The 24665-nt window shown below is 45.0% G+C and overlaps 1 protein-coding gene across 1 annotated transcript; it reads left to right on the top strand.

Moving 5' to 3' along the window:
• The first annotated feature begins 8734 nt into the window (after positions 1-8734).
• On the top strand, positions 8735-10138 carry LOC100866343 (uncharacterized). The gene is made up of 2 exons (XM_003694679.4): positions 8735-8887; positions 9266-10138. Exons 1-2 carry the CDS (start codon positions 8762-8764, stop codon positions 9968-9970), a joined length of 831 nt encoding a protein of 276 aa, XP_003694727.1. The 5' UTR covers positions 8735-8761; the 3' UTR covers positions 9971-10138.
• Positions 10139-24665: the final 14527 nt, after the last annotated feature.

Raw genomic sequence — 24665 nt, 5'->3', positions numbered from 1 at the left:
CGATTTCCCACGCAGCTCGCCTTCGCGAGGTAAGAGTGTGTTTTTAGAGTACACGAAGAGGAGGAGATTCCCGATCGAGATTAAACGAGCAATCGTATCGATGCCACCACCAACGTGCAAAGTATTTGTAGCCTCGTGGTATCAGCGATACGAATTACGGTTCGATAGTACCATCCACCTTCCTTCCTTCCTTCCTTCCTCCCTTCCCTCCTCTACCTGTCATTTGTATCTTATGGAATATATCGGAAAACGTCGCGTGGATATTCGAACGATGAATTTCGCGTCGAATTTCGATCGATTGCGGTTTTTTCGTAATCGGGAAGCGAGATCGAGAACGATTGATTCGATGGTTGCTTGGGGACGAAATTTTTTGGAATTGGTTAAGGTTAAGGTTTTTCGCCCGTTCGTTAATAAAATTGGGCAAATTATGACCGATTTTACGATATAAATATAAATTATACATTTACGGTAGTTGAAATCGGTAGTTGTTTCGTATTTTCGCGAAATAGAAAATTTGTCAGGTTCCTGTAACGGTGTGTCATTTATAAAATTTTTTTCGAATAAAATGTCAATCTTCGAATAATAGATTCCTGTCGATCAATCAATCGTTTCTGTCAGAGTTGATTCATTTTCCTATATAAACACGCAACACTCAAATAGAAGTTAATATTCGCTCGATATTTTTGTTTCTACGTCGTGTAATTTGCGTAAAGTCGCTTCTTCTTCTTCTTCTTCTTCTTTTTCTTTTAACACAGATCAATTTGAACAATTTTTATCTTCTAGAATTTTGATCGTAATTTTCAACGATCGAAAGCTCGATTTATAATTTCTCTTCGAAATTGAATTAAACATTCCGTTCAATCAGACTAATTTCTTTGAAAAAGAAAATAATTGTACGACTCTTTGATGATCGAGCAAAGCGCAAGAGAAAACGACTCTTTCTAATCATCAAAACGTTTTATCGCAGCAAGAATCGAAACTCTGTCTATTAAAAAATAATGAATCACCATTATTATAAATAACCGATCACATCTCGAGGTGATGTTAATTAAAATTCGTTCTTCAATCACGATCCGGTGAATCGTAATCTTTCGAATTATAAGAATAAATCTGATGGAAAAAAAAAAAAACAAAAAGATATACGAATAAATCACGCACAAGATCTCGTCGGTAGAAATTCTTGAACGTAAATCTGCTTTTCGCGTATTTTCAAGCATGAATTAAAGATATAATTGCTCTGCTTAAGAGGAGAGTAGACAAACTGAACGTTAATATATTTCAAATTTGGATATTATGACGGTGCTCTTGCGGTAAATTAAATTAATTTCTGCGAGAGATTGTTAGGTGGATAGGTAACGCTGTCACTTGTGAGTTATTATCACGCGAGTTATTATCACACGCGTCTATGCATTCACCGTGAAAGACGTCGTTCCGTAACTACATCTGTGACTGGCATCGCCCGTGGTGGAAACCCGTGGAAACGGGTTGGGCCGATCGCACGTCGTCGTTTTACGTTAACTTGAACGCCCCGCCAAATGTTTGCGCCTTCTTCGAGTCGAAAATCACCCAATTCTTATTTTCCGTTTTTGCTTAAATTCTTCTTTCGATTCAATTTTGGATTCGAATTAATTTACCCTTTGTCGCGTCCCCAGCCGGAATGGCATTCCTCGACTTTACGTCACCCGACACCTGGAGAAGAAGGTACTTACAAAGAAACATTCAAACAATACACCATTCCTCCACGTTGTCTTCGAATAATCAAAGGCTCGCGTTAAATACGAGCAGCCACGTCTTATCCCCAGGTTATCTTCTACCTACTCTGCTTTCCAAGAAGCCAAGTGCTTTCGCATTCTCGCCTTACCTCGCCGCGCGTGTCGTTGCCAACCGTCCAACGAACGCATAAGTGGAACAATGACGTCTCGTCGGACGTTCGAATGCAAACGCCTTCTCTATCACTGCTACTCGTATAAAAATTCCGTTTAACAGCGGAGCAGGTACGCGGAAACGGTTTCGTTTCGTTCATCGATTTCCTTGAACGGCGGTGGCAAACGGGATTACAACGGAAATCGTTCTTTCTTCTTTCGAAACGAAGGAGAGATTGGCCGAGTTCGAATTTCGCGGACGCCGTTAATTACGACCACCACTTTTTTTATTCATCGTGACACGAAATGCGAAAAAAGAAGAATAGATCTTCGTATTGTGTGTGTGTGTGTGTGCAACGTGTCACGATGAATGGGACACACGAAGGTACGAAGGCCGTTTCGCGGAAGGATAAGGATTTAATTACTAAGAATGGAGTGAACCGCGACGCAGAAAAATGTCTTGCGCCCGGGCGTAATTTAATTAAGATAATTGAAGCGGCCACCGAGCAAATAATTACGCGCGAGGAAACTTTTTCTTCCCTCCTCTTTCTTGCTTGAAAATTAAGCCTCCAATTGGTTAATTGCTGCATCTTCTCGCGTCGAGAGGAAGAAATTTCGATCGAAATTAAAACTCGACTTTTACATCTCTTTTTTTCAGAAACGATATCATTCGAAAGTATTACTCTTTCGCACACCCCTTTCGAGATCATCCCCACGCTATTCACAGAACGAACGACATTCGCATCGGAACGTTCAGCAAACCAATAAACAGAGAAAGAGACTTATGCGCTAAAACCGTTCTGTATACATCGGTCACAACTTGTGACAACTTTTACCGTGCAAAAGTAGGGGGGAGGGGGATACAGGGAGCGCGGTTCAGAGTTGCGATCTCTCCAACTGTCCCGCCGGACACTACAATCGACTATTATTCGCCGTCAAGGCGAGGGAGGGATATCTCCTCGGCGAATCTTGGAGAGACGAGAGGCGAATCGGTTCTAAACCCGGCTTGGGAGAGGAGGGGTTGAAGCGCGCTTATTTTAATAGGCGAGGAGGCCGGTTCAATCTGTAAACACCACGCACAACGCTCTCGTGCGCGATCCACTCGTTGTATAACCGTATACGGATCGACGATTATCGCGATGCGGTCGCCGGCGTCTTCTCCCCGAGTTAAGAAATAAATCAGGCCAACGGTTTGGCATTAATTGAGCTGCATTGTATAACAGCCGTTCCCGCGGTGAAATACGCCGCGCCATCGATTTACGATAGATAAAACGTACTTTATGGGGATGGTTCCGAGGGAGGCCCGGCTTGTTTACCGCTCTCGCGATCCCTCGACGGAATTGGTGGTGGAGGGGAGGTGGCGTGGCGAGGAGAGACGAAGGAGGAGAGGAGAGATGATGGAGGAGAGAGAGAGGGAAGAAGCGATGATGGTTACATCATTGATGCTCGAACGTGTATCGCCTCTCGTTTTTCTCCGATGATGATACGTCGTTTGTATCGATGCTGGGTATTGAGGGAATAATTCGTTTCGTGGGAGGGGAGGGGAAGTGTTTTAAAACGGTGGAGGAGATCATCGTTTTCGCTGTTTAGATAGATTTTAGAAGTGGAGATTTTTTTTTTTTTTTTTTTGAAGTTGCGATTAATTTCCATTAATTCAAATTGCGCCTCTCTCGCGTTGAAGTTACGCGCGCTAATTAAAACAGGGCTTCGTATTGCGGTAAGACAACAGCAAGTTCGCGAGAAGGGATGGACCATCCTTTGACACGTTATACGCTAAGTCACTTCAGTTTCTTGTCGATTTTTTTAGAATTATGGAAGATCTCGTGGCTTCTTGCCACGAGAGGGAGCGACGGGAGTGTGCGTGGAAATTCGCAGTCAGAAATTGAAATTCGCGTAATTGCGTAATTGGAAAGTTGTTTGTTTAATTTTTGTATTATTATTTTTAAAATTTTATTACTACAAAGTTTATCTTTCAACGTTTCGCCATTCACTCGGAGGATGTTTCACTTTATCGAATTGGTTGAAAAGACACAAGACTTTATCTCGCAGCAGCTATTTAAAACTGCTGCTGATAATTTGCAAACCGTCTCGGTGGCTCTCGGTAAAGATGCGACTTACGACGTTAGTCCCACCCAGTAGCTACGCCATTCTTATCCCCGTTTTATCTTGCCCCACAACCAGCATTCTCCACGCTAAAGATCTATCTTTATCCTGGACCTTGTCCCACGAAGTTTCCTCCCCTCCTCCCCCCCTCCCCCGAAGATATCACACAGTGACGAAGTAAAAAAAAAAAAAAAAAAAAAAGAAAAACACTTCCCTCGATATCTCTTTCACCACATTTTCTTCCTCCATCTTCCTCATCTTCAAAAATGTATTAAAAATTTTACGTTTATGTTATTTTATTATATTTTAGCAATTATATTAACAAATGAATTGATTTATACTTATTTACTTTAACACTAATTCTAACTATTGTCTGTTTCATTATAATTGGACTATATAACAGAAAATTCCTAAGGATATATCCTTACGCATTTAAAATAAAGTTTAAAAACTATCTACAATTCAACTTTCGAAATTTCACTCTCGAACATCGAAGATAGAATATTTCTGAATATGTGCAGTTTATTATCGCCTTCATCGTGCGAAATACCTGTTGAGGAACGAAAAATTGGGACGAGATCGAATTATTTTTTAAAAGTGGTGGCACGCACGTCGCGAATGCACGTTTACGACGCTTCGTTGCTCCCTCTAGAACTAGTATTCTGTCGGCTTGAAAGCAGATTCCCAGTTTACCGCGGCGCGGAACTGCGTTTATTGCATCCATATATCTTTAGGTGACTGTTCATTCATGAGTTGAGTCGCGTATCGAAATATAGCATCCCCCTTCGTCACGTGCGCGTTTCAATTGTGGCGAGATCAATTTTTCGAACGGATCACCGTCGCCCCCTGTGGCGTACACGCATAAAAAATATCGAGACGCTTTTTCCCCTTCCCCTCGCATCTGTCCATTGAGCATATCTTGAAATTTAAATATTACTCGGTTCGAAAGTACGATTATAATCGCGCGACAAGCCTCTCGTGCAACGGCCAATTTAATTTAATTCAGAATATTATATCGTAGCTGTCGAAACGAATAGAGAGGTAAACTTACGGTGATAACAGTCGTTCCAATCTTTTTCTCAAAATTCTCTTCTGAAACGAAATCGGAAAGGTAAATAAAAGAGAGAAGAAATTATTAAAAAATATTACGTGAAATGAAAGAACACGTGACATCGTGCCCGCTTCGATCGTTATCCCTTCGTTTTTTTTTCCCGCCATAATCCGCAATTATCCGGGAATAATTTTTCTTTTTCTTCGCCTTCCGTGCGAGCGGAATCAGAGATACGAAGAAACGAAAATCGCTATCAGTCAAAACGTTCATCCCGGCTCGCATGTCGCGGTTAATATTATTTCATCGTGGCACGCGATGAAGTTATAAGGGAACTGTGTGATGAACGGATCGTATCGAATTTTGATACGATCGTAAATTTAAACACAAGTGTTTATTCGGTTCAGATATATTCGAATGAAAAGGGAAAAAGGAACCCGGCTTTTTTTTCTTCTTGACACGGCTCTTAACGGATTCTTTAATTAAGCTGTCGGGTCAAAAAAAAAGGAAAAAACGCGAGTTCTCTTTCGGAGAGCGATGCATGCGCTTATTTTATCCACGTTTCGCAATCAAATTCGTAATTTGATTTATAATTCTTATCATTTTAGGCTGCATGCTGACCACCCATTTTTATTATATTTTCCCAGTTATCGGCCTCTGACGATATCACAGGCTTCAATCCTTTTTCTCGAAGGATTCGCTTTTTTGATCCGAAATCGACAAAATATGCATTGCATTTCACTTGACGGTACTCTTGTGTAATTATATAAGAGATTGAACACGTTGCATTATCTTTTGTTAAAATTTGTCGAGAAGGAAAAATTAGCAATTTATAATTTTAGAAACAGAAACCGATATCGAGACGATGAGGAACTTTAGAGGAATAATATTTATGAATCACGGAGGAAAATCTAGCGAAATCGACTTGCAAACACGTTATGCAATTTTTTAGTCCCCCCCCCCCTCTCTCCCTCCCTCTCTCTCTCTCTCTCTCTCCGGAATATCACAACCACGTCGTGATTTCCTAACACGATCCGCAGTTGCTGTTTCTTCGGTTATCTGTAGGGAATTCCCTGGGATAACCGACAACTGATGTTTGTCAAACAAGCTACTCCAATAATAGACCGTGGATAAACGTTCTTTATCGGTGATATACAATGTTGGAATATTCAACGCACTGATCATCCAATATTTGACTCGGCTATTCAAATTGGAATTTAGGATACGTTCGATCAACGAAGCGTGTGCAGCGTGGTGGGTCCGTTGTTGAATTCGTTACTCGATACTCGAAACTTTGGGTAATCTAACAATCCTTCCGCTCCCGGATTGTTCGAGCCGAAGTTTCAGTTAAATTAGCGACCGTATTATATAATCATCACTTCGCGCAAAAAGCAACACTCCCATCTCGCTTACGTTCTTTTCAATTTTTAATCTTCAACTCGAAACTAAACAATTCCTCGCGTACAAGTGTTATTCCCTCGAAAACGTTTATCGATTTACTAAATACGTGTAAATTCACAAACTTAGTAGCTTTCATAGTTTCACCACTCGAAATTTCGCCACTCGTCGAGAAAATGGAAAAAAAAAAAAAAAAAAAACGAATCGATCCGTTTCTTAAAATGCCAACTCGCTACTTGTTCCCAACCCTTTCTCTCTCTTCCGCCTCGGTTCCCCTCGATCTTACCGTGCCCGTCCCCTCGTGCCGGTGGACAACTGTTGCTGGTACCGCATCCATTATTACAGCATTACGATTTGCCGCAGCACCACGTGCGCCGCGCTTATGCATATATGCAGACCTCTCGTGCGCTCTTCCGCGCGTGTACACCGTGTTCCCAATGTATGTACACATGTTATAAAATTAAATACACAGAACGAAGAAAGAATTTGCTTGCGTGGTAGGAAGAGAGAAAAATATTGTCTCTTCGTAACTTCTTTATCGATGATAAGGTGGAATAAATCCGAGAGAGAAATTCTGTTTGAAATAAGACGACGCGATTATTTCCTGCTTGTCGCGAATTTTTTATTTCCTTTTCCGGGGCAGGAAGCGGTTTTCGAAAGGAATCGTTTAGAAGATTGGGATTTTCTTCGTGTCTACGAGAAATTTCGAGCGTTTCGATATAACGACTTTCGTGGATGGTTAATTTATGGTTGTACGCGTAGCTATTCCGACACACCTGCTGCAATCTGCAATTTCATTTATTTAGAGTAGAACGCGTGAAGAGTCTCAAATAAACGAGTAAATAAATAAATTTCACATGCTCCCTCCTACCGGATTATCTCAGGTATCTCCCTCCCTCCTACAAATGCCGTGGAGGAATTACAAAAACCTCTTCTTGAAGAGGCGGTATTTGAAAGAAACAAAAATGAAACGATGCTCGTTGAAATGTGAACCCTCCCCGGTGTAAAAGGCATTTTATCAATATTATTCAAACGATCTCCATCAAACAATTTCAAATTCTCTCTTTCCCTCGCAACGTTGACGATAAATTTCGAGAATTTCCAATTTACGCACACCTGTCCTTTTCCTATAATAACCGTTCAATCATCGATTCACCTCGCCTCGAGGAAATCTTCTTCGATCTTCGATAACTCGACCACGCACCTTTACGCACGTTTCGGCATCGTTTCGCATCCCTCGGTTATCGCGATCGTGCACGCGTCACGATACGGCTTCATCGCTCTCCGTTATCGTCCATCGTGTCCTCCGTCCTTTTCCCCCCCACAAGAGAATGCGCGCCAACACTTTCGTCAGCCGGCCGCAATGACAAACGCGGGCGCCGCATCGTCAGGTGGCCCCGCCATTATACGATTACGTTTGCACCGCGGATCGGCGAGTAACGCGCCTTTATTATTATGCGCCCCGTACCACGCTCCCCAAGCTTTAATGTCTGTAAAACACGTACAAGGCGGTATCACGAACCGGGCATCATTCGATATTTCATAGCCCGATGGGAATTCGAACGATGTCTGACACGAGATTACCCGTTCCCGAATTTTTCCCCAATTATAAGTTTCCCTTGGCTCGTCCCATCGCGCCACCTCGACCATGTATCGATGAAACTTTTTCCTCCAGTTTTTCCAAGTTTTCGTCTCCAGGTGACGAAACAATAATAATAACAACGTCGAACCGGTTATACAGAAATTTAGCTTGCTCGATCGGAATAGATAAAATAGATTCGAGTTTCCAATCGAGATGAAGAACGAATCCGTTTCAAATGCGCCGAAAATAATTTCCAACTTTGGAAAGCCGTGGAAGGGCGAGAGTTCCGCCCCTCGCGAAGAGGAACGTTAACACAGGTGACAACAGGGGAATCCGAAGTGGAATTCTAATTATTCGATCGTGCGTGAAAGAGACGCGCTGCTCGCGTGAGTATCCCCAATATGAACCACGCAATCTCCTCTTCGATGAGTCGGTCGTTTGTCTCGAGACAGAGAGAGAAGAAACAAGAGGCGAGAGAAGAAGATTCTGTTTTCCTCGAGGACGCTCGTTTTATCGTTTTATTGGTTTAACATGCGTTGCAATACGAATGCAAGCGGAAATCCACGGTGTGTTTATTCCTCGAGATCTTTCCCTCCCCCCCCCCCCCCCTCCGCTTTTATATTTTCCTCGGCGACTGCGTGACGGCCGCGGTCGGATTGAATATCATTAAATCGAATCGAGGCCGCGGTGCCTCTCTCGATTCGAATCGGTATAAAAGGCGAATCCCGAGGCGTGCCGGGGATAGTCGTCGCACAAATTTCGCGGAACATGAGAGGCTCGCTGGGAGGAACGATAATATTGGCTACGTGTTTCGCAGCCTGCGTGGCGGTGTGCCGCCCCGGCTTGAACGGAAGGAACGATTGGTACCGGTGCGAGGGGTTGACCGAAATAAACGTAAGAGACGTAATTTCCGATTTTTCTATCCTTCAAAAAATTGAAAGAATTTTTAAGCTCAGCTCGATATCAATTCATTCGTTCAAGGAATTTTGAGCATGGATTTTTTTATTTTGATAAAAAGTTGATTCGACTCGAAGAATCTCATTCTTCTGAAACGAGAGGATCGTTAAATGGATCCAATCGAAATTATAATACGCATAACCCACAGTTAAATTTAAACCTCGTGGACACGCAATAATATTTACACGCAAATAATTATTCCCTTTAATAATTAAATAATCGCAACGATATACGCAAACATTCAATTTTGACGGAACATCGAGCAAACCCTTTTTTAAACAAACGTTAAAGGGAAAAATTATATATATCAAACAGGTATCGGTATTGCCATTTGGCGCGGTCGGATTGGAAATCGTGGCGTCGAATCTCAGCACGATTCGGATCGCCTCGTTCACCAAACTTTCCGAATCGCTGGAGGAGTTGAACATAACCGGATGCGGCGTGGAGACGATCGAGCCAAGCGCTTTCAGAGGTCTTGGCAAATTAAAAGTGTTGGGTTTGGTCGACAACAAGATTCGAAGCATCGACGCCTCTTGGATCAGAGATGTGTCGGGTTTGAAGGCGCTGATCGTGTGGCGTAATCGGATCACCGACATAGATCCCAATATTTACAGCCTGTTGACCGAGTTGGAGGTTTGGGACATCGCCCACAACCAGCTCGCCGATTGTCTACGACCGGAAATGTTGAAGAAGCTGAAGAAGCTTCGAACGATCTTGATCGCGGGCAACCCGTGGGCGTACAGATGCCGCTTCTCCATGACCTGGTATCTGGGCAAAAATCACATCCGTTTCATCAGGGATTGGGGCATCACCGATCTTCTGATCGAGGAGTGCTTGGCTCACGAGCCAGGTGCGCAGCAAGACGACGCGATCTTGAACAAATGCGTGGACAGAAAGGTCGGTTCCTCCGACTCGTTGCCCGAAACCGTGGCCGGGTTGAACGAGCAGGTTCGAGAATTGACCAACAGGCTTTCCAGCTTGGAGGCTGAGGTGGCCCAGTCGAAGAAGTCGAGGGTCTAACTCCGTTTCTTCGATATCCACCTTCGATAAATGTCGAGAAATGTACTAGATATTATTCATAGATACAAATGATTCTCCCGTTCAAGTAGAATTCGTCGAGATAATATCTTGCACACAATGTACGCCATATCATCATCGATCAGCAATAAAGAAGTTAGTCATCGCGCATCCGGTATCGATAATAATCAAACACCGTGCGCCTCCAAAACATAGCCGAACGCTCCTTTCCATATTAATAAGCCGGGTGAAAGTATTGTACACGCCTCCCTCTTCCGAGTATACCTCTCCACCTTAAAAAAAAAAAAAAAAAAAGGAACAAAAAAGAGCGAGAGATCGCGGAGAAAGCATCCGAGAAGGAAGGAAGGAGGAGGAGAGGAAACGAAGCGGTCGTGTGGCGCGTATTATCGGCCGGCATAGCCGTTAATATCTAAACACCTCTAAATCACAATGCTCGCGTCATAGATGCGAGCCGCGTTAAATCACGACGCGTCTACCGGCTGATCCACGGATCTCTCTCTGCCTCCCCGATTCTCTCCGCCTGTGGGACAAGAACGGCTCCCTCTCTCGGTTTAGTAGCCGCCATTTATCATCGCTTGGCGGCGGCGGTGGCGGCGCTTTTGAAAAAATGCGTATCGTACACGCGGACGGATCACGCTCGCGCACGCTTCGTGAGATCTTTGACGCGGTTTCCGCGGTCATTAATAATGGCGGCCGCGCAAAAATACGGTACCCTTGGGGGTGGGAGGAGGGGCGGCAGGATATATCGGGCCAGCTGCGTTCCAACCGTTGAGAACGGCGCTTAAAACCGTTCACCCGATAAGCGACCAACGAGACCTCTCCCGTTCTTTTTGGAAGACTTAAGTTTAAGGTCGAGCGAATTTGAGCAGCTACGGAAGCAGGCATTTCGATTTTTCATTTAATCGAAGAAATATTCAGGAACTACTTATTCGAGAGGAGGGATTGTGTTGGATCGGCTCGTTCCTCTTTCCATTTGTATTTAATCGGACGTTGGTCGTCGAAGGATGGTGAGGGGGAGAGGAGGCACGGTAGGCGCACGGTAGTAGGCAAAGACCTTAGGAAAGGATATTGTTCCACCTCCTGCTCACGGAGAGAAACTGCTCGCGGACGCTTGATTTATAGAGAGAATCTCGTGCTCCTCGTGCTCCTGCACCGTGCAGCATCGTCCAGATCCTCCTCTCTTCTTAGTTGTCCTCGTCGTCTTTCCACTCTGCCTCGCTCCGTGCACCAACCAACCAGCCAACCTTCTCTCTCTCTCATATGCAGAGTGCTCCAGTTCCCACGCAGCGCGGGCCTATGCACTCTCTCTAAGCGTGTTGTTCTCCCCGTGCTGGAAGTCGTACGTGTGTGTGTGTGTGGAGCTGGTTTTATGCGCTCCTGTTACGCACCCATCCTTTGCCGCAACCGTATGCGCGCTGGCATTAGCGTCTTCGAACGCCTTTTGCGGACCAGGAAACGCGGCTCGTTATTGTGTCGCTCCCAGAGACGCGCTCCTTAACTCGAGATATCACCCGAACGTGACGTGGTTAGGCGTGGATAGGATCTGAATTCGTTGACATTTCGTTCCGTTGGAATTTGGGAATAGGTTGTTAATTGCGCGCGATGAATATCTCGATTCTCGAGCTTTTTTTTTCCATGTAAATATATAATACGTGTGCACGGTTGCTCGGTCGTAAGTAACGGATAATTAAACGAAGGGAAATCTGGAGCGTTATTAAAAAGTCAATTATACCCTAATTGGTATTAAATCAACACCTCGTATGAATAATAATCTCCTCCTTTATATCTCTCGATCAATTATTCTAATTAATTTTTAAACGAGAGATAGATATTTCAAACGAGATATCTCGTGACGGGCAATGGATAACGCTTCGATTCTCTTTCCCCCCCCCCCCTTTTTCTCTCCCTTTCTTTTACGTTTCTCCCTCCCTCGTTTTTCGTTTTCGGCGATTTCGTTCGTTTTCATCGCGGCTACGTTTTCGATCGTTATTTATCTTAGCACACATTGTGCACGCCTCGTGGTAAATCATGTTTAATAAGCCATAAGTTACAGCTTTTGCCCAGCTGTATTTATGATATGTTGATCCTTATCCGAATGATGTACATTAACGATCGAAGCGAGAAATCTGTATATACGCTCGGTGTACTCGGTCTATCTATCCTAGAACGTCTACGAGCTACGAGGCTGTAGCCAGTTAACCGCTTATCCAGACGGAAACGTATCGAATGCAAATATCTTAGCGTGGCGACGCAACGTTCGAACCGGTGATTCATTCATATTCGAATTCTTCTCGTCTCGCGATTTTAATATCGATTTTAATCCCCGTGTATTAGCAAACTCGAGGTATTTGGATGCATTTACATATAGGGGATAACGAAAGATCACGAGAACGAGGGCAAAGTGGGGAAAGTTCGGAAGAAGCATAAACTTAAGCGTGTTTAATTAAATCTAGATTTTGCTAATTGTCCAGGCTTGGCACAAAATTGCTTCTATGAGATTTCGTTTCGGGAGATTGGTAGGATTAAGAATTTTTCATTCAACTATTTATCGTTATTATCCGAATAATAACGTATTGCGTAAAATATTCTAATATTTTCACAACGAGAGAAAGACATGCAATTCAAATATTTTCGTCCGTTCACGCGATGCGTATCCAGTTTAAATGTATATATTGCTTTATTGCTTTATTACGAAAAACAAAACTTGGGAAAATTTTTGATACGAGACTTGTCCGATTCGGCGGGGCAAATTCGGATAAAATATTTTCCCAACTTTTTTCCCAAAATTGTTATTTATGCAGATGTCCCAATTTTTCGTTTCTTTCTCTTCTTCTTCTTCTTCTTCTTCTTCTTCTTTTTTCCCCCTTCGTTCGGTTTATAAACTACGAGACTACGTATTTTTATTATCGCCAATTTATTACGCGTTTCAAGTGGCGCTCCCACTTGAATAATTATTTTATCGTATGTTTTCGTATCGAATATCGATGCCAAATGTCAAGTTCGCGTAATATCTGCTACTTATAACGTGGAAACAATCGTATAACGATACTTGTTATGTATCATCGACGTGTCACGTTCTTTTAAACCGTGATAACCGAGAGAGAGAGAGAGAGAGAGAGAGAGAGAGAGAGAGAGAGAGAGAGAGAGAGAGAGAGAAAGAAGACGACTAGAAAACTACGAAGCGATCGCTCGATCGAAAATCGAATACACAACATCCGGGGACGCAACAGTTCTCGCGACTGCCAAGTTCCATCCAGATGTCTTCCGCGAAAATTCGAGATTCTGGAAGAGGGGCGCGCGGATATCGGCACGAGAATCGTCCTTTTCCTCGGGCGGCCATCCGGCTCCCTTTATTCCCGCCCATTCAGCCCTTTCACAATGCAACGGACGAAAATGTCAAATCAACCTACGTTCCCAGAGACGGAGAAAGAAAAACAGAGAGGGGGAAAAAAATCAAGAGAAGAGAACAGAGAAAAATGGGCAGCCGTCATCGATACATCCCGTCCGCTTACCTGGCCCGCCCGCCAGCGTATCTACCGTGTGTATCCCCCTTTTGTTCGATGTAGTATTAAAAAAAAAAAAAAAAGAAAGAAGAAGAATAAAAAAAAAGAGGTAAAATATAAAAAAAAAAAAAGAGAAAAGAAAAAAGAAGAGAAAAGTATGGCTAAGATGAAAAGGCACGAAGTGAGCCTCGCGGCCGGCTGGAGGCCCGCCAAATAATATACTGGCACCCTGTCCACCCCCGCTTTTCGCCATCCGGTCTTTCCTGACAAGGCAACAGTCGCGTTACTATCAGCTATCCCAGACCGTGCCATCCTCGTCCCGCCTCTCTGCTGCTCCGGGTACTTTTATATTTATTACGAAGGCACGGGCGGAGATTACGGATAGGGGGGAGAGGGGGGGGGCGACGTGTGTTATAGGGGGGCCAGGCAGAGGAGAGAACATTTGGGATGATCCAACCCATATTTCGCCTTTTGTCATCGGGTATAGGACGCACACAGGCTGTCGCTCCCTCGTATGGCGGAATACCGGAAATAGTTGAAAGCTGCAGCCCCGAATCTCATGGATACATTCAGCCGAGTCGATGTCTCGCGGCTTTTCTTCTCTTCCTAGCCTTTTCCACCGCTTGCCTCGATGGCGGCCGCATCCCTCGTTATTTCCGCTCCGAGCTATGCGCTCCGTCCTTCCTTCCTTTCTTCCTTCTCGCTCTTAATTGACCGCGATGCTCGCGGCGATTGTTCGACTCCGTTTCCGAAATCGAGGTAAGGCAAAGGAGGACGGGTGGATGAATAAATCTTTGCGCGATTATTCGAACACGTGCGGGAACGAAGAAGACTCTCCACTCGATCATCGATATTGTTGAATAGGGCTTTCCATCGAGGCTTCGATCGTAGGAAAAAAAAAAAAAAAAGAATCTTTGTTAAATCGTTAGTTCCAACGCGAAATCGCAGCGAGATTTACATTTCGAAGGGTTTCGCCGGGGATCTTGCTCTTCGTTTCTTTTCTTCTTCCTTTTTTCTCTCCTCTTCTTCCTCTTCTCCTTTTTTTTCTCCCGTTCATTTCCGCGTAACCGAGCGTAAAAAGAAAAAAAGAAGAAGGAAAGAAAGAAAAAAGAAAGTAGATCGGAGCGTGCACGAAGCTGGCTCTTTTGCGTGTAGCCGAGTTAAACCGACGCGGTAGTGATTGATGATCTTTCGGCGTAACGATCGCCTCCGCTATATCCGTGAACGTGGCGCTGAGTTAGGGTCTGCCAGGCCGACAAAAGGAGCGAAAGAAAACGCGGAAGGCGAGAAAGAGAGAAGGGCCGGCGGGGACCGGCGCGACGTGGAAACGGACGAGGCCGCCGCTCGTTATCCCTGATTTTACAGGAATTAAAGAGCTGATTACGCGGCTCCACCGCACCCACGATTAAGATATGGCCGCGGATTAAAATTGCGCTACCTGATCCCCTCCCTCTCCCCTTGGATAGAAGATTTATTACGGCCGAATCGAGTAGGTAAACACGACGGTTAAAATTCCGAGTCGAACTCGTTGGATCGTATTCGGAAGTCGAAACGTTTATCAACAGGAAGAACAGAGGAGGATCTTTTCAACGATCCGAATTTTTTGTAAACGCGAATTTTTATCGTCACGCGAATGGTAAAAAATGAACTTTAACCGAGATAAATATTCCGGATTCTCGTACCACCGTGCAATAATCGCAATTAATTATACGAAAAATTTCATATATCCTAATTAGAACACCGACTCGTAGCAACTCCTCTTTCCTCTTCCGCTTAAGAAAAATTAAAATCGTATTAACCGAATTAACCGTATAACCGAAATTTTCCGACCGAGATAAACCAAGTACCAAGTTTTCCATACGCATTCCCTCGAAATGCCTGTTCCAACCGGCAATCATTTATCTCATTCGCAACGATATTTTTATTCATACCGCGCTGCTACCCAACGCTATACAATAACAAACAAAAATTCTTTCTTTCGAACCACGATCGGATCCACGACTCGTCTCGTTTCCCTGACAGATGTCTCGCCCCGATATCGCGTCTAAAATTCCAGTCGGTTTGTTATTGGTCGTTGCAGAGATGCGGAGAGGAGATGGCGCCGATCAAAGCGCGAAGCTGTAAAGGGTACGCGTTGCCGGGCGATAAATTTTCGAGCCACTTTCAGCAACCATTCAACCAGGTGGATCGCGCTATTAACTGGCCGATAGCATAATGAGCAACGTCTGGAGACAGTCTGGCACGGAATGACGCGCGTTTGCGGAAGGGGAGGGAGGGGGGAAGGTCCAGATTGGGGGGCAACAACTAAAGCCATTAATCGGCCGCCATATTGCCGCCTCCAGTCTACCACCTCGTCCCTTGCCTTGAGGAGGAGGGGTCCTCCGCCGCCTTACCCTCCCTCATCCTCCTTCCTTCTTTAACGTTTCCACATCGAGTAGCACATCGAGAGCGAGGGGCGCTCGTCAAGTCGCCAACTTGGAAATTGCTTTCCTCATTTATAACCGGGCCAGTGTCCGACCGTCGTCGTTCGTGCTTTTCTGCGATCTCACCCTCGCCTCGCTCATCCTCCGATTTCCTTCTTCGATCCTTCGTGCGCCGCTCCCCCCTCTCGTCCCTTTCCTCCCAAGGCTATCGACCCCGTGGATCCTATATAGGCCTCGCCTCTCCAACAACCCCCTTCTTCCTCCACGCTGTCGTGAGTCGACCGATTTTTCGTGACGTATCTCTTCCTTAAATCCTTCCCTCCCCCCTCTTCTGTAAAGGCGAGGAAGGCGGGATAGGCAAACGGTGAAATATCGCCGTTCGTGCTTTGATGCGCCTGAATTACGGCTGCTATACTTAATATACTTTCCAATCACGCGGAAGTGTCACTGTTATTTGCTCCCTTTCCCCCCCTCCCCCCTCCCCAAGTAGCCATGTAGTCTTTCCCCGTTTCTGTGTTATTCCATCGATTGATCTCGGAATGCTTTTCCGTCTTTTCAATCGGGGATGATTCATTTAACGATTACAATATTGTTGCATCGTAGTTAAGATACGAAAATTGATAATGATAATTTTTTATGTTCGAAGTTATGTTTCGTTGTGTTTTTTTTTTTTTTTTATTTTCAACTTTATTTTCCATCAGCTTGAAATCGTTATAGATACATCTTTTAGATACATGACGGGACTCGGATTCTCGACTCTCAGATTCTCAGGATTAATGAATTGCGTGCGTATAGGCAATTTGTAAGTAATTTGGAGAAATGGGTTAAGATCTTAAGTAAAAGATCTCGAAAAAAGTGTGTTTTCGTCGAAGTAAGAAGGAAAAAAGAAAAAAATTAGCTCGTTTCGAGCGTGTTTCGTGTGCATCCACCACGATTATCTGAAACCTCGTGTCTACGTAATGGACTTAGATTAACTCGGTAAACAGGATTAAGATTTCAAGTGGGCCGATATGATCTTTCCTTAAGAGCTCAATTACATCGACCTCTCCTCCTTCGAGGTTACACACAAGCGAGAGAAAGCTCACACGTGACACGACGAGGATCCTAATTACGCTCGAAACGATATCCATGTAAAAACCATCGCGCGATGTATCAAAGCGATCTTTTTATCGTGACGTCGTTCGCATCGTACGTGAAAAATAAGATGACCATTTTCGAAAAATTACTTTAACCTCGTCCGTCCATCGAAAGAAATCGTTTATCGTTTATTTGCTCGACGAAAATACAAAATTTTGGATAGATGCAAAATGAGAAACGATCACGCGATCATCGCTAAATAAATTATCATCGTTGCGCGAAAGCGAATTTTAAAACGGAAATTTTCACGACACGGTTTCACGCTTGTGGAAAAATTGTGGAAAATTCGTTGGGGATAAAAGCTCGTGGTGAAAGCTCGTCGTGTAACGCGTATAACGAAACGGAAAAGGTAGGACAACTTCGACACGGCCAAATTCTGAAGCGTTTCCGCGCGGATCGCGGGGCAGAGATTAGTTGGATTCGCAGAGAAGCTAATTATCCTAGGAGAGCGGTGCACGAGCTCGCGGGACTTAATTTAGATTTACATGGATTAACTCTCGACTTTTGACCCTCCCTCTCCCCCTCTCTCTCTCTCTCTCTCTTTCTCCCCCCCCCCCCCCTTAGACACGAATTCCTTTCGCGAAGCCTGCTCGCTCGTTACCCGCTTTTTCAAGAATACGATAATTCCGCGGGATTAATAAACGGGGGACCACGGTTGACATCGGTGGTGGCGTCCATTTTGCCAGGTCTCGTGCAGCCGAGATAACGGACGATTTTCCACGGTAGCGAGAAAATGTGCATTAACCTCTCCAACAACCGGCTTCCTATCGAAAATCTTTTTGCCCGCAAAATTGCGAAAGATCGGCGGATATACTATTCAAAGCCGTTTGAAAAAGGCGAGTCTTTCTTTAATTAGATAAGTCTCTATGCGCGAGGATCTATTAGAGGGAGGAGTAAATTCTGGATATTCACCAGGAGAGGAGAAATAATTAATAGATCGCTGAAACCATTTGGATCCGTTTAGCTTGCACTCGAGCTTCTACGAAACTCTCGCAAGATGGCGGGTCGAGAGCTCAAATTCAGGAATCATGGACGATTGAATACACACGACGTACGAATTTATTAGAATAAATTCTGGATTCGTCCAATACGCTCTCAAACGTGCTGGAACTCGAATCGTCCAAAAAAGATCGTCGAAAATCGCTACTACAACAAGATATTGCGATCCCATCCTGGATGTAAATCCTGAATTTTCCAAATTTTTCCAAAAATATTTCCTCTCGATACTCGTCGAGTAGGAACGAAATTTTAGCGGATCGGTCCTCGCTGATCTATCGAGACCAATATCGAGAGCAATATCGTTGAACGATCGGCGGTGAGAAAATCGGAAAGGAAACGACCGAAGTTATTCCGCGTGAAGCACGCTCGTGTTACGTCCACGCCGCGTGAGTGGAACGAAGCGATCGAGGTACACACACACGCGCGCGCACACGGAGGAGGCGAGAAAAGGAAGAGAAGAGAAGAGACGGTGGAAGATGGAGGAGCGGGCAATTATGCGCGCACCGAGTATTCGCAATTACGCGGATGTTGCACCGCACAGAAATCGGTGATTTGAGCTTGCTCGCTCGATTAAGCGTACCAGCGTGGAAGGAGAGGCGAACATGCGAGCCAGGCCGGGCAAGATAGATGGGGAAAGCCTCGTTTTAATTGCGGACCGAACGGATTGAAGTAAAAGAAGATACCGGAAGCGGGTACATTACCCGCACTGTCGTGTTGCAACACGCTTGTACACGTTGAAGTTGAGACCGTGTTGTAGTCCAACCGTGTAGATTTTTCCCTTTGGAAATTGCCAACAAAATGGAATATTTTGGAATGAAGGAGGAGGAGAATTTAGGTTAGAATTAAGAAAAATATTATTATCGATTTAATCCGACTGGATATTGGAAAGAATTGCTTTAATCGTATCGAACTATGAAGGAAGAGATATATTTAAAAGGATATTAAAGAGGGGGGAAAAAAGTTGGGTTTCTTGCGATTATCGTATTCGGGACTCGCGGTCCCGTAGATTATTCTTTTCCGGGAAAAAAGGAAGATTGGAACGAGCGATGGATGGATGGATGGGAAGGATAAAAGAAGGCGACGAAGTAATAGAATTGCGCTTTGGCGATGATTAAAGGAAACAGGGGAAAGGGAAGAAAAGCGAGAAAATCAAGAAGCTCGCTATTTAACCTCTTTGGGAATAGCCGATTCGAGGCTTGGTGGGTTGATTAAGCGTACGATGAAAAGGATGGATGAAATACCGAGGCGAGGTGGATGGATTTACTGTGCTTATTAGTATAATTATGAGGAGGAATTGGAGGGAAAAAAAGGGGGAACCGATTATCCTGAAATTTGTTTAATCTTCCGCAACTGAAACTCGCTCTTGCGCGATTACCGTGGAAAATGAAAAATAAAACGAGTAGGAGAAACGAATCGAATAGAAATATAAGGAGCAAAAAGGAAGTGGAACGGCAGCGAATTTTTATTCCAGCAACAATTTGACCAAAAAGTGTACATAATACAAAGAACGATGAAAGAGATCCACCTGGTTGCCGTTGTGCTCCACGATTGTCCTCCAAGAATGCGGCGAAGAAGCAACGTTGAAGAAGAGGAGCAACGGGACCGCAAACTGCCAAAGAACGCAATATCTAACGGGGCAAGAAAAACGCCGCCATCTTAGAGAGAGAGAGAGAGAGAGAGAGAAGAGAAAGATCCCGAGGATATCGACCGTGTATATAGTAATCTCTCTCCCCTCTCTTTCTCTCAGATTCGATCGTCGAATGGACGTAATCGTGAAAAAGAAAGAGAAAAAAAAAGAAGAAAAAAGGAGAACGAGCTGAGAAGAAGCTCTCCGCAAGAAGGATGCGTGAGACGATCAACGTCGCCTCGACGGACGAAAGTAGTATGGAGGAAGGCGGAGAGGAAAGCGTGATCGAGGAGGCGGATGAGGCAAGGACCGAGAGGTAAAGAGAGATTGCGTTAGCCGGTATCCGCGAAGGATATACGTAGAGATATTGCAACGGGCGCCTGGAAGGCATAGATTGCCGCTCAGGCAAGAGGGAAGGAAATAGAGAGAAAGAGAGAGAGAGAGAGAGAGGAAAAAGGAGAACGGACGGAGGAGGTGGTGGATGGAGGAAGGAGATTCCTGCTCGATAGTACACGCCACGCCGAGGATCTCTTCTCTCCGCGGTGTACTACGGTTCCCCCGGAATGAACCAGATTATTGGCTGAACCCTGACCGTAGAATTACGTATTCGGTAAAAAATCCCCTCCCCTCCCCTCCTCTCGTTCCTCGCTCGTGAGGAAGAGCCGAGGAGCTTTTTTACGGACGATGCGTGCGGCGTGCACGCCGACCTCTCCTCTCTCCTTTCTCTTCCACCATCGTCTCCGCCATCCTCTCCTCTTCCTCCTCCTCCTCCTCCTCCTTCTCCTCGGTGTCCGTGTGCTCCGCGAAGATCCTGGGCTGGAGGATGTCGAGGATATACGCGTGGTGGTGGTGGTGGTGGTGGTGGTGGTAGTGGCGTACCACTACGTGGCTACGTTCACTACGGTCGCGCACGTGGATGTGGCCGCTGTGAGCTAAGGCGAAACCCGTACTCGGGGTTGGCGAGGTAGGGAGGATCCGGGTCACAGATCAGCGGTCCCGCGTGAGCCGAAGAACCCGCGGCGAGGAGGCCCTGGGTCCCATCGAGAGCGCGTATCGCGAGCAAAAGCGGGGTACCTGACTGCCTGCTCGCCTCTCTCTTTCCCCTCGTAATTCTCTTCTCGATCTTTCTTTCTTCCTCCTCCTTCTCTCTCTCTCTCTCTTTGATCCGTTAGAATATGTATATCTAACTATTTTTATTATTTTTTGTTTCTATCATATTGTTTCGCGATCTTGGAGAATTCTTTCTCTCTGAACTTGAAGATGTTTTGGAGGAAATGTTTAACGCGGAAAATTGTTATTATTTCGATTTGACGGAAAATTATCAGGGGAAAAAAGTTTTGTTTTATTCTTCGTCGACCTCTTCTCCCAATTCGTTTCTCCATCTACCACCCAACAACCGACTACTTGATTCCCGGTACTCGGTACCGAGCACACCATCACGTTCACAATGAACGCCACCCCGAGGCCACCGCGTTAGTTCCTTCTCGTTCCTGTCCCCCTCCCTCCGTTCCTCGCCACCGATCCATCCCTTTCTCTCCCCCCTCTCTTTCTCTCTCGCACGCTCGATTTCTCGGGACGAGCACCGGACCGAGACACGTCCAGGTCTCGAACTCACGCACTCTCGGATCGTTCTCTCGATCGTGTCGCCGTCCTTCTTCCTCCTCCTCCACCGTGTAGGCCGCTATCGTGGGCCTCGTTACGTGAATCCTCCCCTTTGAACTCGACGAGCCATTCTTTGTCGTGGTGGGTGTCGTGTAACGCTGATCCGTCAATTCCTTCGGGCTAATACCACCTCTCCCCGACTCACGTGGCAGCTTAATGGCGTTAATTTTACCGGGTGACTAAATTGCCGCGGTTATATATACGTCGATTAGTTGTGCGATGCATGCACTCTCCGCGTGGAAACGGAATATCCGATTTATGTTTTTTTTTCTCAACTGGAGCAACGTTTCGAGTAACGTTGTTCGGTGATGAAGCGATAGAAGGAGAGCGTCGTAGAAAGAAATCGACCAACGACGAAGTTGTTTTCGAAATTTGGAATAACGCATTTTCTTATTCTTATTTGAAAAATTGACGAATCGGTTCACTCTTAACTTATCCTATGTAAATTCGTACGTTCGCTAATCCTTCCTGTCGAATTAATTTTGATTGACGATCATTTATCGAATTACTACTTTATTACAATATCGAATCAGGCTTTATTTCAGGCTTCGAGATACATAATAGCAACGTTGCAACGCATGTACGTAACACCATTCGTAATATCAGTAATTTACACCGCTTCAAATTATTACTTCGTTCACGATGCGGTCGTAAGATTCCGTTATTAGCCTTCTTCTTATCGCGCTTCTCGTATCGTTTAACTCGATTCGATTTTCGCCTAATTTCGGGACGAATTTTTTTTCCTTTTTTTTTTCGAATTATCTCGCGATCGATGAAAAATGAAACTCGTCTTTGGTATAGTAATAAGAATCTTTGTTAGCAAGAAAATTATTATTAACCGTTTATTCACGTGTATCGTAGAAATATTTTCCCGACGGATAATGTCTCGGGCGAGCATGCAACGATGAATCCCTCGATGAACTTATAAATCAGATTTACGATTTAAACACTCGGACGAGGCCTTCGTCGATGCTCGTCGTATCGCGTGCACCCTCGACTTGTACGTCTTTATTGCGGGCCAATCGCGCTCCCGCATCAATCTCGATCTCCTTTCAGAACGAATCTTTCCAGCCCGAACGACTGGAGAATATAATGCAAATGTTTAACTCGTATCGATCGATCGATCGATTCATCTCGTGACGAAACTTCGAAGAGAAAGGAAATGAAACGAAATTAAAAAATTTCTCGATTACTAGGAAAATAAATTCGTCGAAAACGATCGAATCGTTATTAATTCATCCGAATTGAATTCTCTCGACGAGGTGTCGAGAATATAAACGATCTCGAAACAATCTCGCACGATTTCAAAATTAAAATTCGCTCGCCATTCACGAATCACGCGAAAGACGAGAGCTTTCTTCAAAGAAAGAAAGAAAGAAAGAAAGAAGCCGAAAGGTTACGCAAAGATCGAGGAATATTAATTCCCGGTGCGAGAGAAACCGATCCTGTTCGTCCGCCTTCGCTCCTGCGAAACGCGAGCGAACCCCTGACCTTTCTCTCTGTACCCGTTATACCGTGGGCTCCATTACGCATTGCGCTCCTTTTTATTGCCGATCGGTGAACGGTAGTAACGTAAATTCACATGGTGGAAATATAGGAGCATCCGCTTCGGGGGGCGCTGCATCCTTGCACCGCGTCTCGGATTCCATCCGAGAAGAGGTGCTTCTTCGTGCATCGATAACGGGGAGAAGGCCTGGTTCGAGCCATCCTCGCTGTGCTATGCTCCAGCATCGTCTCTTTTCGATCGGTCGAACGAAAAAAAAAAAAAAAAAAAAAAAAAAAAAAAAAAAAAAAGAAAAACTCACCGATTAATGACGGAGCTGTTCTTCTTCCTTGTACACATAGTAGTTGCGTAGTGGTAGGTCGACGGTGTAAAGGCGGAGTAAAATTATATCGTCATTGTTTTTGGAATCTCGGAGAGAGGCTGTTGGAGAAGGAGGGGAATTTGCACGGTGATGGGAGATCGTGACCTTTCGAGGTAGAGATAGGGTCTCGATCGACGTGCTCTAATTACGGTGTGTTATCTTCGCTGCTTGGGAATATAAGAGAAATTTAGAGATTATAAATATTTCATTTCCACGAGCGAAAAAAAAAAAATTGGATACAACTGTAAAATTTGTCGTGAAAATTTCGTTATCTAATTAAGAAGAATCGTTCAGAATCGGATTCGATTCGATCGAATCGATGCAGCGATATTTGTCGGTCGAACGAGAGGTACAAAAGGTAGGGGAATAACAATAAGACTTTTGTGCAGAGATGTACACGGGATCCCGTTCTCCGCGGGCAGAGACGCGTGAATAAATATTTAAATGAAAACGCGGGGAGCCTGGGGCGCATTCTTCGTCGCGTTCCATCCATTGGCCGGGGGAATGGAAAAAAAATATAATGCTTAAAATAAATAGCGTTCGAACGGTGTTCTACGTTTTTTTCGAAAACCAGCTGCGCCCGCGAAGCGCGTATAACACGATCGGGAGAAGGGTGTACAGGCGCATACCGCCGGGCTACGTGTACACCGGGATTATTTCGGCCGGGCCAAATATTTCGCCGGCCGATATTTCGAGCGCCCTATTGACAGAAAGTAGAAGCTTATCAATATTTCAATATCGAGCGGCGAAAACAATTTTATTCAATAAAATGGAAATCTGCCGGCCGGCTCCCTCCCCCCCCCCCCCCCATCTGGGCCCCGGCCACTGGCCGTCGGTCGGGGCTTTTGAATATTTACCACGGTTAAACAGTTACAACGAAGCTCCATTTAAATCTCAAAATCTTTTCGGCCAAGTGGATAAGAAATCGATGCCACCCACCCCCTCCCCCCCGCCCCCCGCCAACGCGTGCGTTGTTTGCGGGAACGATGAAAATTCGCCGCCGTCAAACGAACGAAAGTCCATCGCCACCACCGCCATCACCAAAAAGGTTCGACGAAGAAATTAAAGTGTAAAAGCTGGGAAAATGCAAAAAGCTTGAGTTCGTAGATGAAATTATTGTTCGAACTCTCTTTCTCAAATTATCGAAATCGTTTTGTACATTTTAACAACGATCTCGTTGTAAAATTCTGTTTCCGTGAAACGATCGAAACGATCGCTATAACCCCCTCCCCCCCTCCCCCCCCAAAAAAAAACCTGCCGAGATCCCCGACGATACTCGGATACGACAGAAAACGCGTGTCGCGCGTGCTACCAACACCGTGCTTGTCGACCGGTCTCACAGAAGCGACACGCTGTTAACGCTTGCACGTAATATTCATCCACGGTTGTCCGGCAGAATGCGGATCGACAGGGAGAAGAAGCGAGCGGACGGTTATAGGCGTAGCGAGATGATCGTGCGGG

Source organism: Apis florea, unplaced genomic scaffold, assembly GCF_048593485.1.
Source record: "Apis florea isolate Af1SG1 unplaced genomic scaffold, ASM4859348v1 contig_2293_pilon, whole genome shotgun sequence".
Classification (NCBI taxonomy): Eukaryota; Metazoa; Arthropoda; class Insecta; order Hymenoptera; family Apidae; genus Apis; species Apis florea.
Note: the sequence above shows the minus strand (reverse complement) of the source record. Positions and strands in the feature narration are given on the sequence as shown.